The sequence below is a fragment of the Urocitellus parryii genome, chromosome 9 (genome assembly GCF_045843805.1).
Source record: "Urocitellus parryii isolate mUroPar1 chromosome 9, mUroPar1.hap1, whole genome shotgun sequence".
Classification (NCBI taxonomy): Eukaryota; Metazoa; Chordata; class Mammalia; order Rodentia; family Sciuridae; genus Urocitellus; species Urocitellus parryii.
Window position 1 is genome coordinate 55,117,145 of NC_135539.1, and position 13,113 is coordinate 55,130,257.

At 37.2% G+C, this 13,113-nt stretch overlaps 1 protein-coding gene across 2 annotated transcripts in view; it reads left to right on the forward strand.

Moving 5' to 3' along the window:
* Positions 1 to 13,113, forward strand: part of Ccny (cyclin Y) — a 216,903-nt gene that overhangs the window by 194,364 nt on the left and 9,426 nt on the right. For both annotated transcript variants that reach the window (XM_026409085.2, XM_026409086.2), the window contains exon 8: positions 7,093 to 7,259. In XM_026409085.2, coding sequence (XP_026264870.1) covers positions 7,093 to 7,259 — 167 coding nt within the window. The remainder of the gene's footprint in view (positions 1 to 7,092; positions 7,260 to 13,113) is intronic.

Genomic DNA, 13,113 nt, shown 5'->3' on the forward strand with positions numbered 1-13,113 from the left:
ATATATAATCATTCAATAAATATATGAAAAAAATGTTCAACATCTCTAAAAATTAGAGAAATGCAAATCAAAACCTACTCAGAATGGCAGCTGTTAAGAATACAAATAACGATAAGTGTTGGTGAGAATGTGGTGGGGGGGGAGGCACACTCATACGTTGCTGGTGGAACTACAAATTGGAAGCAGTCCTTTTCTAAAGATAGCAGTCTCAGGCCTGTTGTGTTCACTCTGGTCTGCTCACTGGGCTCCTTCTTTCTCTTCTGCTGATACCTCTTTAGATATATGATTGGGATCATTTCCTGGCCTGCCAAGATCTACTGTTATATAGAACAAAGGGCAGAGTGTGTGTTTGTGTGTCTGTGTACAGATGTGCAATTTACCCTTAGTAATTTTGGATTTTTTTAATGACCAGACCATTTGAAAATATGGGGCTGTGGTCTTACAGTGGTCACAGATAAACTGGAAATCTGGACTTTTGAGAATTCTCAGTTAATATTAGTTCAGATTTTTTAACAGATGCTCCAAGCCAAATAAAAACTGTGAGCTGCCAATTTTACTTTAGGCAGTAGGGAGTCATCAAAGGTTTTTAGACATGCTTCCATAACAAAGTACCACAAACTGGATGGCTTAAAATGTAGAAACTTAACTGGGTGCAGTGATACACTCCTTTAGTTAATGGCTACTTAAGAGGCCCAAGCAAAAGAATCATTTGAGCCCAGGAGTTTGAGGCCTGAGCATCTCCCTGTCTCAAAGGAGGGAGCAGAGAAAGAAAAGAAGTTCTAGAGGCCAGAACTTTTAAATATAGATGCTGGCAGGGTTGATTCCTTCTGAGGACTGTAGTATAAGGACTTGTCCCATGCCTCTCTTCCTCAACTTATAGATACTCATCTTCTTGCTTCTATGGTATTCTGCCTGTGTACTTGTCTGTCTTCCTTCATAGAAGAACTCCAGTCATACTGAATTTGGGAGCACTAGATTGACCTCATTATATCTTGATTGCCTCTGTAGAACCCGTATGGCCAGATAAAGTCACACTCTGAGGACCTGGAAGTTAGAACTTCAACCTGTGAATTTCAAGGGACACAATTCAGCCCATAACAACAGGACATTTATACATTCATGCTTGTGTTTTGTGAAAATTTCTTCACAGGAACCACTAAAGAGATTATTGTTGTATCAATTTATTAACATTCATGATATAAATGTATAGTTTGGGCTTTTGGAAAACTCTATAGCATCAAGTACTAAAATTGTCCAAATGTGAAAGTTATAGAAATTTTATTAACAGGAAATTATAACCATTCCTTTGAAACTTTTTTATTTTAATTTTTGACCAAGAAAGTGATAATTCATAGAGCATTTTTAAATGCTATGAGTTTGGGTAATTATTCTCAGACTCAAAAATAGTTAAGCTTATGAGATGGCTGTCTGAAATTAGGTTATAATTAAGAATAGATTGAAGCTACCAACTCCTCTTACAAAGTCTTGACCTATGCTTTTGACTAAGGCCTTATTAGAACATGGTGTATTTGACTAAGTCAAATAGCTATAAGGACAGCAGAATTAAAACCCAGTTAATAGTTTGAATCTGTGTAGATTCAAACTATTAACTGACCTACTATAGTTCTTTAAAATCAGATTGAAATAGTTTCAGCATCAGTGGGATTTTATTATATATCCCTGATTCCATCAGTTTGCATTTTATCCTCTACCCCCAAAGGCCTTTGACCAGTTTTGTTTTGTGCAATCAACTGAATACTCTTCCTAATTCTAAGATTGCTTATTAATCTGTGTTTTCTAGAGAGATTCCTTAAGAGAGCCTTTCTCATGAATTTAAATGTGCAAATTTAGTTAATAGCAATGTCTATGGATATTGTTACACAAATCAATTGTACATTATTTTACTTGGCAGAGAATTAAAATACCCACGTGGGAGCTTACTAAAGAAATTGCAACTGACTCTTTACTGACAAGTTCTGCTAAATAGCATACTGTTAAGTGTAGAGCTTCTTATAAATGTCTTCTCTCCCAACATAACTGCTTTCCCTTAGATATAGTGTGCATTGTAGTGTCTCATTCCTTCCTTTGGCCCTGATGGGATACCACATATGTACATGACTGGGTTTTTATGAACATTAAATATTATCTATGGTGTTTATTACTATCTATCAACTAAGGTAATTTAATTAAGTCAGAAGAAAATTGTGTAGCCACCTTTTTGCTCTGAGCCAGTAAGATCTATTTCATTGGAGAGATTTGTATAGCTCATATACAAAAGGACTAGAATCTTCAGAATCCAGGAGAATGTTGCTTTACAGTCTCCTTTTTTTCCATTGATTGAAAGATTTACAGGCTTAGTTAGGTCCAAAGTTTTCTGCAGTCCAGTTTTATTACACATTTTCTGATTCTTTCTCAGTGGAGATTGAAAATAGTTTGTCTTCAACCTTTGCAAATATGCATTCTGGGGAGGTCAGGGCCCAGCTGAAATTCTTGTGGGCCCCACCTAGATCTTTATCTGAAAAATTGTGTTTTGCCATACAAATAAAAATAATGATCCAAAACATTAGTTCAAGTTGTGGTGGTGCACACCTGTAATTCCAGCTATTCTGGAGGCTGAGGCTAGGAGAATCATAAGCTCAAAGCCAGTCTCCACAATTTAGCAAGAACCTCTTCCAAAAAAAAAAAAAAGAAGTGGGCTGGGGATATATAGTTCAGTGGTAGAGGACTTTGCTAGCATGTACAGAGCCCTGGTTGGTAGAGCACTTTCCTAGCATGTACAGAGCCCTGGTTTCGTCTCCAGTACCACACCCCCCCAAAAAAAAATAGAATCTTCAAAAATTAATAAGATTATTGTGCTCAGTTGAATGACCTACTTATTTGCTAGTAGTTGTCAACTGCTACTGCAGTTCAGAAGAAGATATTTAGAGCCTCCCACAAAGATTTTTATAGTGCAGTTAGAATACAGTGCTTTATGAATTCCTGGGCCTTATTTGAAGGCTTCTCACTTGTGCTAATTATTAGCACAGCAGAGTGGACCCTGTCTACCTGGTGCTGCTACATCTGGACTTCATTGCTCTTGCTCTTCACTGTACCTGTCTCATAAGCCAATAAAGTTCTGCCTTTGGTTTACTCTATCTTTGTCAGTACAGCTATCCTTCCTGGATGCCTTTAGTTTGGGTCGTTTTCCTAGCCAAATCTCTGCTAAACTTCCTTGCACTAGAAATCTGCCTTCTTGTAACCACCTTTCCAGGAGTCTGCTAGTGCCTCCTATGTGGATGTGGTCCTTTATTCATTTCTTTAGGATCATCTGTGCACTAAGCAGGCTCTCAAGGGAGGTATCACTCTGCTCTAGCAGTGTGCTGCACACAGTGGGGGTAAAGTGAGGTGTCTGTGTCAGGGAACTTAGCATTTACTAGGGGGAGAGACAGGCCAAAAGGTAACTAAACTATGCTGAGGAACATGGAACAATGAGGCATGTGGAAGCATCACCTGAACTGATTTGGTAGACTTTTCCTCCTGATGATTTCCTGTTTCATTACTATTCAGTAAACTTGGAACCTCTTACCACATTGGCTGTTTTATATTTGTGACTTGAAATATGTTAGTTCACAATTTTTTTCTTTGCTAAATAAAATACCTCTCATTTATGCTTGGAACACATGACGTCTGAGATTAACCATAAGAATCTGGCTTTTTTGTGGGGCACAGTGGTGCACACCTGTAATCTCAGCAGCTCAGGGGGCTGAGGCAGGACCATCACAAATTCAAAACCAGCCTCAGCAATTCAGTGAGGCCCTAAGCAACTTAGCAAGACCCTGTCTCAAAATAAAAAATAACAAGGGCTGCTGCTCAGTGGTTAAGCGCTTCTGGATTCAATCCCCTTTCCCACCACAAAAATAAATATGTGTTTCTAAGATTTGAAAAATTGCCAGATGCAGTGGTGCATACCTGTTATCCCAGTGACTCAGGAGGCTGAGGCAGAAAGATTGAAAGTTTGAGATTAGCTTTAGAAATTTAGTGAGATCCTTTCTCAGAATAAAAAGGGCTGGGGATGTAGCTCAGTGGTAAAGCACCCCCGAGTTCAATTCCCAGTCCTGAAGAAAAAAAAAAAGATTTCCAAACTTTCTTTTCATTAATAAAGCACAGAACAGTAATCTCTCTGAGCAAAAGAAGTATTACCCATGTATCTATTCATTCAGCAAACAATTGAGTGCCAACACTGCATCTTGGCAGAGCCCATATCAGTGGAAAAAGCAGACAAGGTCCTAAATTCCCATGTCCTGCCAAATTCATTGGGCGTTGCTTACTGTTAGATCCAAAATAATACATAAGGAAGCTTTTGGCTGCTTTGGGAGGAACACTTCACTTGTCTATAATTTAGGGATTGGAGGAGGTTCTACAGAGGAGTCAGTCAAGCCTGGCAACCCTGCACTCACAGATCATTTGACTTTTCTAAATCTGTCCAGAATTTTGGTTCCATTAAGGATATCGCTTTCATTTCCTTTCTTCTTTCCTCCTTCTTTCTTCTCTACTCTTCATTTCCCACTCCTACTGCCTCACCTGTCCCTCTTTACCCACATGATCACTTATTTTAATTTTATTTATTATTGTGAAAGAAACTGCTTCTTTCCTTCTCAACGGTGTAGTGTAGTGAGCCTAATTCAGGCACTCTCTAGCACATAGTTTTGCCTTGTAAGTACTCTAAACTATGACAAGTCTAATAAAAGTAGAACATACTAGATTTTATTCCTCCTCCTTTTTTACTGCCCCTTCGTACAGTCTCCAGCCCTTCAAATAGGAAGGTCCTAGAAGGCTCAGGGCTGGCTTATTCTTTCGACTCTTCCCCTAGCCACTGGATCCAAACCCATGTCTTCATTTTTTTATGTCACAGAATCTTAAATTTACATATTAATGCTTTTTCCATTGAGCTTGTTTACTGCCTACATGACATCTTTGGGACATCTCAGAAATAAAATGTTTAGAATGAGACCTGTGATTATCTTTCACCGCCTCTCTTCCTGGTGCTCCCAGTCTCAGAGGATAGCATTTACCACCAGTGGCATAAGCCAAAAGCCTGAAGTCTTCCAAAGCAGGCTGCCTTTACCTTCTGGATATATGCTCCTTTCCAGTCCTTTCCTCACTTTGCAGCCAGAGAAGTCACCCCTGTCCCTCCCATGTCTGCAGCAATTTACACAGTGCCTGCCACATAGTGGTGCATACTGGGTAGACAGTGAATGGTGAATTAAATTCATTGTGTGCATGCACTTCTCACTTATATGTTCTCATCCCTTCGTCTTTTTGTGGTATAATTATTAGTCTACTTCTGGCATAATCCTGTGCTTCTATTTATGCTTTCACATCATTTAAGAAATCTTTCCCAGTGTTAATTATCCTCTTTCTCAAGAACTTCCTGAAACTCAGCTTTCTCCCCAGAGCCCCAAGTGAAATAACTGAACATTATGAACATTGTCATTATTCAACTGAAAATAATCTTTATTCTGAGTCTAACATTTTCCTTTCCACACGGCACCATTTTTGCATTTTGTAATATTTAAGACTTTATAGACATTATATACTATGAATAATTATTACATATATTTCATCTGTTTTAGAAAGCAGATTTTTAAAACAGAGTGGATGATGTTTGTTGAATTTCATTTATTTCTGATACAGAATTCCAGTGTGCAAATGTATTTGATAAAAACTATAAAAATAATATTCTCTGATTTAAAGGAGTATAGGACATCCTAATAAACAGATTTTTTAGTTGGGCAAATGAAAAGGCAATCTTACCTCTGATGCAACTTAAGTGATATGCTTTGTGGCTATTTCTGGTGTCTATCTTCAAACTAAATTCTGCCAATTAAAAAAAATATTATTTGGTTTCATTTTCTAAATTCAGCTGAATGATCTCATTTTAATTATTTAAAAATAGATTTATTGAATCAAAATCACAATGAGATACTACTTCATACCCATTAGGATGACTTTTTATCTCCTCCTCCCAAAAAACACAGAAAATAATAAGTGTTAGGGAGGGGAAGAAACTGGAACCCTTTGATATTGCTGGAAATATAAGCTGGTATGAATGCTGTGAAAGAAAATACAATGGCTCCTTAAAAACTTAAGTAGAATTGCCATATGATGTAGCAATCCCACTTCTGAGTGTATAGTCAGAAGAATCAAATGCACAGATTTGACCAAATATCTGTACATCATTATTCATAACAACATTATTCACAACAGCCAAAGGAAGAAGCAACTGAAATGTTCATTGACAGATGAATGGATAAACAAAATGGGGTACTTGCATACAGTAGGTGGAATATTATTCATTGTTGAGAAGAAAGGAATTCTGTCTTGGGATACAATATAAATGAATCTCAAAGGTATTATGCTAAATGAAGTAAGCCAGTCATGAAAAAAACAAATATTATATGATTCTACCTGTGTGAAATACCTAGAATAGACAAATGTATAGAGACAGAAAGTATAGTGGTGGTTTTCAGGGACTCTGGGACAAGGGAGGACTCAGAAGGTATTGTTTAATGGGTAGAGTTTGTTTGGGATGATAAAAAGTTCTGCAAACGGATGGTGGGAATGGTTCTAGAACAGTGTGACTATATTTAATGTCACAAATTGTGTGGTTGAACATAGTTAAATTGTAAATGTTCTGCATATTTTACCACAATAATAAAATAGTTTTGTCAGTAATCACAAGCAAATCTACAGTTACCTCTACAAGTACAGTTTATAAAACTATAGATGAAAAAATATGGATTTATTTCCTTTACATTCTTTGCTCACTTGTTGAAGTATCTGTTGAATTTGTATTGATATCATAGTTGCTGGAGTAAGAAATTAACCTGTGCCTTCTAGAATTGTTCCTGCCTTAGAGTCTTTTTAAGGTCCAGCTAAATCTACACTGTTTAGAGTGTAGATTTTTCATTTTTCATCAGACTCATTGAGCCCTTTGGCCTTTAAGAAATAAATATGATTAGGAAGTCCCTGTTTTAAGGATGGTCAAGAAGTACACTGGTATGTAGGAGAAAACTGGAGGTATTTAGCTTTGGCATTGTTGTGTCTCTGCAGGTATACCTTGAAAGACTTTTAACGTATGCAGAAATAGATATCTGTCCGGCCAACTGGAAGCGAATTGTTCTAGGGGCGATCCTTCTGGCCTCCAAGGTATGGGATGACCAGGCCGTGTGGAATGTGGATTACTGCCAGATCTTGAAAGACATCACGGTGGAGGACATGTAAGTGGAGGATGTCATTCGTGTCTCAAAAGAGTGGTTGGGAAGGAACTCACACTCTTTTTGGATGCTCTGTATAGCTAAAGTGAATGATTTGGCTATATGTCTGTTGTGAGCTGACGCAACAGAGACACAGTTGTGGAAATACAGAAAACTGATATTTCTCTTACTTTCAGATTATGAACAGGTATTGGTAATGAATTCTGATTGTATAAAACTAGTTTATTAAAACTAATTCATAGGCAAACATTCTTTTACTTTAATTAGGAAGGTGTAGGTATAGACTTATGTTTGGGCTCCTCATTTCACTGCAGACTGATAACAAAACTTTAATGCTTCATACATTCCTCTGTGGGCAGCCAGAGCAGCCCCCAAAGCAAGAGCTAAAATATTACCTGTGTCTGTTTAGTTTCCAAGAAAACATTTTCATTGCTTTGACATTTTTTTTGCAAGTTTAGTTGCTGAAAATCAGCCTTGACTCTCTGGGGCTTGTCCTGTGTTGTCATCATCAGGGCTAATGTTCTCCCCACAGTTCAATGGGAGTACTACCAACCTGGAAAACAGCTCTCCATCCTCAGCCCTGAAGGCAGTGTTAGTGCTTCTCAGATGGGTCAGTCCTCAAATTCCAGTGAGAATTATTAATAGTAGATTTTGAGACTGTTGTCTGCTAATCTATGGGGCCAGGGAATGCAGGAAATAGGATCAGAGTCTCTTAGGAAGAAAGAGTTATAGAAACACTCAACCAGGATGAGCTATTTAGAATGCCTTGTGACTATAGTCACTTGCTAAAAGGTTTCTGGTACTTTTTGTTGGCTTAGTTCTTCCAGAAGTCTCCTGGATGAAGCCTTAGACAAGGGAAGGTAACTTCCTGAATCCCAATCCCTCTTCCCCCACAACCCTGGACCCTAGCAACCCCAGGGATATAGGATCATTATAAAACCCCACCAGTGTAAGGGTGTTCCCAGGCTCCTCACTAGTCTATGGCCCTCCTCTCTCTGGTCACTGGTTTCCTGGGCCTTTGGGAACACATCTACTGTGCTCTTGGATCTCATTGTAGAGACAGACCTATATCTCCTTTTGTGCCTGTAACCCTTATCTTACATGGTAAGAAGAACATGAAGCAAGTTTTGACCAGAATAATATAATAAGGAAAATGAAGTTATTGATCATGTTTCAAGGTGAAAACAGCTATAAAGTAGTAGTCATTTAGACCATAAAAGAGATGGGCCTTTGGGTACAAGGTGGTAAGAAATTCTGGCTTGTGTCCTTTCATCAAGGGTTATTCTTTCATTAACTTACTGATATCATTTGATGTTGAACCATATGCCATGGAATTACATACTGTTTGTCCCTTCTGCTTGTGTAAATTATATAATGCAAACAGTGACTTGGCATGAGTGGTGATGCTCAAGTTCTATAAGAGCACTATAAGTAGTCATGTCCATTTAAAATCTAAAGAAAGTAACTGCTGAAGTCAAATTTGGGCCTTAAATATTTTTATCATTTATATCCCAGTTGTTTCTCAAAGGAAATGAGATACAAATGCAAATTGCAGATACCTCAGAAGCATTAAAACAGTAGAACAAAGAAAAATCAATAGTGAGATGAATTAGAGGTGAGGAGGAGATTTCTTTTATGTCCTTTTCTTTAGTCCACTGGGTTTAACTTGCCAAAGTGCTAGCAAAACTGAACTTTTGTGTAAACTTAGCATAAGGGAAAAGTTTATTTAAAACTTTGAGAAAGTGGTAGAGCACTTGCATAGCATGGGAGAAACCCTGGATTTCATCCCCAGCATTGCAAAACAACAAAATAAACTTTGTGGAAATGTTTGTAAAATATTTGTGAGTAGTCCCACTTTGTCAGTTCATGCATGTCTCAATTTGATCTTCTCATTAACCATATACATATGTACTTAATAATACTACTTTCCAGATCTGGATACTGGGGCCTGGAGAGTTTAAATAATGATCCATCCAAATAACCAAGTGGGGAAGTTTCCCCAAGTGAGAACCATTTCAAACCCATGACCATTCATTATACAGTGGCCAAATGACAAAATGATAGAAATGATGTGTATCAATCCCTGAACTATGCATGAAGATGTTTTAATTAAGTGCCTGAAATGAGATTTATTAATTTGTTATTCTCTCCCTAAATAAAAGAATGAGAGGGTAAAAATAACAAGTAATTTGTAATTCCAAGTATCTAGGCTCTATTCATTGAAGATTTAAATGACTAAATTAGGAAAAACTAACTACTAGGGATATTTATAATAACAATAGTAACCACCACAACCGTAATAATAATAATAATGATAGCCACTATCATTTATTGAGCACTTTTTAGCTCAGTAAAGAAAAATTTTTGTTTGTTAATTCATTTCTCATATTTGCCCATAAGGAGTACTAAAAGCAGAGTTTGAGATAAAACTATATTCTCTTCTTCTGTTAGCAGATGGGGTCTGCGTATGGTTGTAAGCCTGTGCAGCTAAGAAAGCCTGTTTTGGTGTTAGCAGCTAATCACACCCTGCTCTGACAGTCACTGCTGGCCAAACTGGATTCTTCTCCACTACTATTGAGTGGCTTGTTGGAGCTCTTAATGGCAGGCTGTGCTCTCTAGTGTTGCTGCAGACCCCAGAAGCTCACTGACAGTTTCTTATTTCATGAACTTGAAGAATGAAATCCACAGACAAGGAAACTTGAGTGTAAAAGAGTAGGATTTATTCAAGTGGAAAGAAAAGAAACAGAACTCTTTCAGGGCGAGAGGAAATCTGATAGCAGGTTGCCACTTGAGTGTGCTAGTCTAGGGATTTATATCACTCTTGTGTCAATACTAGTGGTCCACATTTACACTAATCAGGCTTTGGAAAAGTACCAGTGCTGTTGATTAGCCCTGTGATCTTCATTCAGATCTGCCCCACTTCCATTTTCTTGCTGCTCATTGGCTGAGCTGCCTGGGATGATAGGTCAGCATATCCCAGCTCACCTTGTCTCAGGCTTGCACTGACATGCTGCTGCAGCCACTGCTAACTGTCCACACTCCAGCCTACCTGGGCTACTATTCCACTGCTCCTTCTCCTGGGACAAGGGCTTGGATTCATTACTAATGTTATTCCCATTTTACAGATGAAAATGAGGCTGTGGGAAGTTAAGTAGGATGTCTAGGCCACTTGGCTACTAAGTAACAAAGCCAGAATTTATATTTCTCCTCTTCGCAGTTTAGGTTAGAATTGTTTCATTTATCTATTTCATGAACTTGAAGAATGAAATAGTGACACTTCTTAGCCACCATCACAAAAATGTACATATAAGTTAAAATTGCATTTTATAATTAAAAATGACAACTATTTTTTGAAAGTTATTTCAGTCAGATTTTTCATTGCCATGACCAAAAGACCTGACAAAAACAATGTGGAGGAGGAATAGTTTATTTTGTCTTACGGTTTCAGAGGTTCAATCTGTTGCTCTGGGCCTCAGGTGAGGCAGAACATCATGGTAGAAGAGCATGTGGAAGGAAGGCAGCTCAAGATAATAGTCAGGAGGCAGAGGGAACTCTGCTCACGATTAAAAGATACAAAGTCTGAAGGCACACCCTACCTCCTTCCAGTTACCCTTCTGTTAATCTATATCAGTGGATTAATTTGCTGATTAGGTCAAACCTCTCATAACCTAATCATTTCACTTGTATTGTCTCACACCTCATATATAAACCTTAACAAAAGTCAAAACTTTTCTACATAAAGAAGTTGAAAAATTAGGCCAGAGTTTGTGCAGCCGAAATTAAAGTTCTATCAAGAATTATTTGGGGGAGGGGGGTGTTGTTCAGTGGTAGAGTATTTGCTTGCCTGTGACAAGATCCTGAATTTGTTCCCCAATACCATCTCACCACCACCACACACACAGAGATTTGTTTTGATGAGGATATTTTAAAGTATTTGGTTTTTGTTGGATAGTATCAATACTTCAGGCAATTACTACATTATAGTGAAGTTAAATTATTTTTCAAGAGCAAAATAGTAACAATAAATGTTTTATTGAATCCAGCCACTGCATTATTTACTATTTGGAAAAAACAGGTACTGTAGTGCAAAAGTTCTGTTCCATATTTTGTCCATAGAGGATTGACAATTTTTTTTTAGCCTGGCTTTTGTTCTTTCCTTGAAACCTGTTGGTGACTAGATTGCTGCATCATCATGCAAGCCACTGGCTGAATCTCATTAATTCATACATTTGAGTATTTAATGACTCAAAGGCCTAAGGCTGAGCAGAGGAAGAATGCATGCAGGGAATGCTTTGTTCTTTAAAGACCAGATTGTAAAGTCTTCCTGAAGAAACTGGGTTGATGCCCTCTTCCTTGGTGGTCCATTTTTAATATTCTGTTTAATCAATGGTATATGTATTAACATCCCATAAAAGACTATATATTCTCCTAAAGAGGAATTGATCAAACAGTTGCATATGTGAAATCGGGAATTTACAGTTTCTTCCCTGACAAAAGGTAGAAGGAAGCAAGAGGTATCTACTAAAAGTATGGGGGTATTAGCCAAAAGAGTGCCCTTGTATCATGTTTACAATTCCTGATTATACAGAGGTATTCAGAGCAGTTGTATCTCCATATCTGGAGGTACAAGCCAGATAACCATGACATCAAAGCTCTTCACATATTTTGGCTTGTCCATCACAGAAAAATATAGAAAAATTTGTCTCCCCATTTCATTTTTATGGTGATATTGAAATTTTTTCACCATAAGTTTTGATAATTGTAAAGGCGATCATTTGCAGTATGTTATATATTTTTTTTTAAATAACACGTTTATTTTATTTATTTATTTTTATGTGGTGCTGAAGATTGAACCCACTCCACTGCCTCTCGAATGCTAGACATCTCTCTACCTCTGAGCCACAACTCCAGCCCTGTTATATTGTTTTAAAGTTAAAAGTATGCATTGTAGACTGAACACCATAGCAATATGATTCCCACCATCATCCATTTTTTTAGAGTTGAGCATTTTATATTGTTCCTTTTTCTTTTTAAAATCATTATTTCCTTTCTAGTTTTCTCCCACATTAAATATATTCTTTAAAATTGTCCATCACAAAAAATGTACATACAAGTTAAAACTGCACTGTTATTTTCTGGACTTTAATGCTCTAACTTATTAAAAATATTCAGGCCTGAGTTCATAGTACTCAGTTGATCAAAACAATATATCACATTTTTATAAAAATATTAAATAGAAGAAGAAAAGTGTTATGGGAAATTGATCTCTTAATGAGATCAGTATACCTATTTTTCTCCATTAATTTATATTTTAATTTATGATTGTTACTTATTGATAGGATGAAGTAATAATTTAGCATAAGTTTTATTTCCATTTATCTTTTCTCTTTCTTCTGTAACGTAAGTGCTGAGAGGAATATATTCATATAAGTAGATGAAATTGCAAGGTGTTTTGTTATAGTAGCATCACTCAAGTCTTTCCAAACTATATGGTAAAATTACATAGTCACCTATTAGTAAAAGTTATTTAAATAAGTCTGCCAGCCTCTTCTTCAAATTGTTGAAAGCAAAATCAGGATTCCTTTCAGTTATTACTGGTCAGTAGTTATTTGTACAACATCAAATGGTACCATAACTCTTTGCTTAGCTCCTCGGGGATTTTTTGCCTTGGGACAGTGAATCTTAGGCCAGTATGGATGAGTGGCGTCTTTCCTCTCAGAGCAGGGGAAAAATAACTAGGAGAGACAGAGCTGACAGGAAAACCTGCTCCCTTGGATATGTTCTCTGACAGAATTACAGATCTAGAAATCTCTTTCCTAATGTTATATTCCCCAACATTCTTGGAGCATTATTTTTA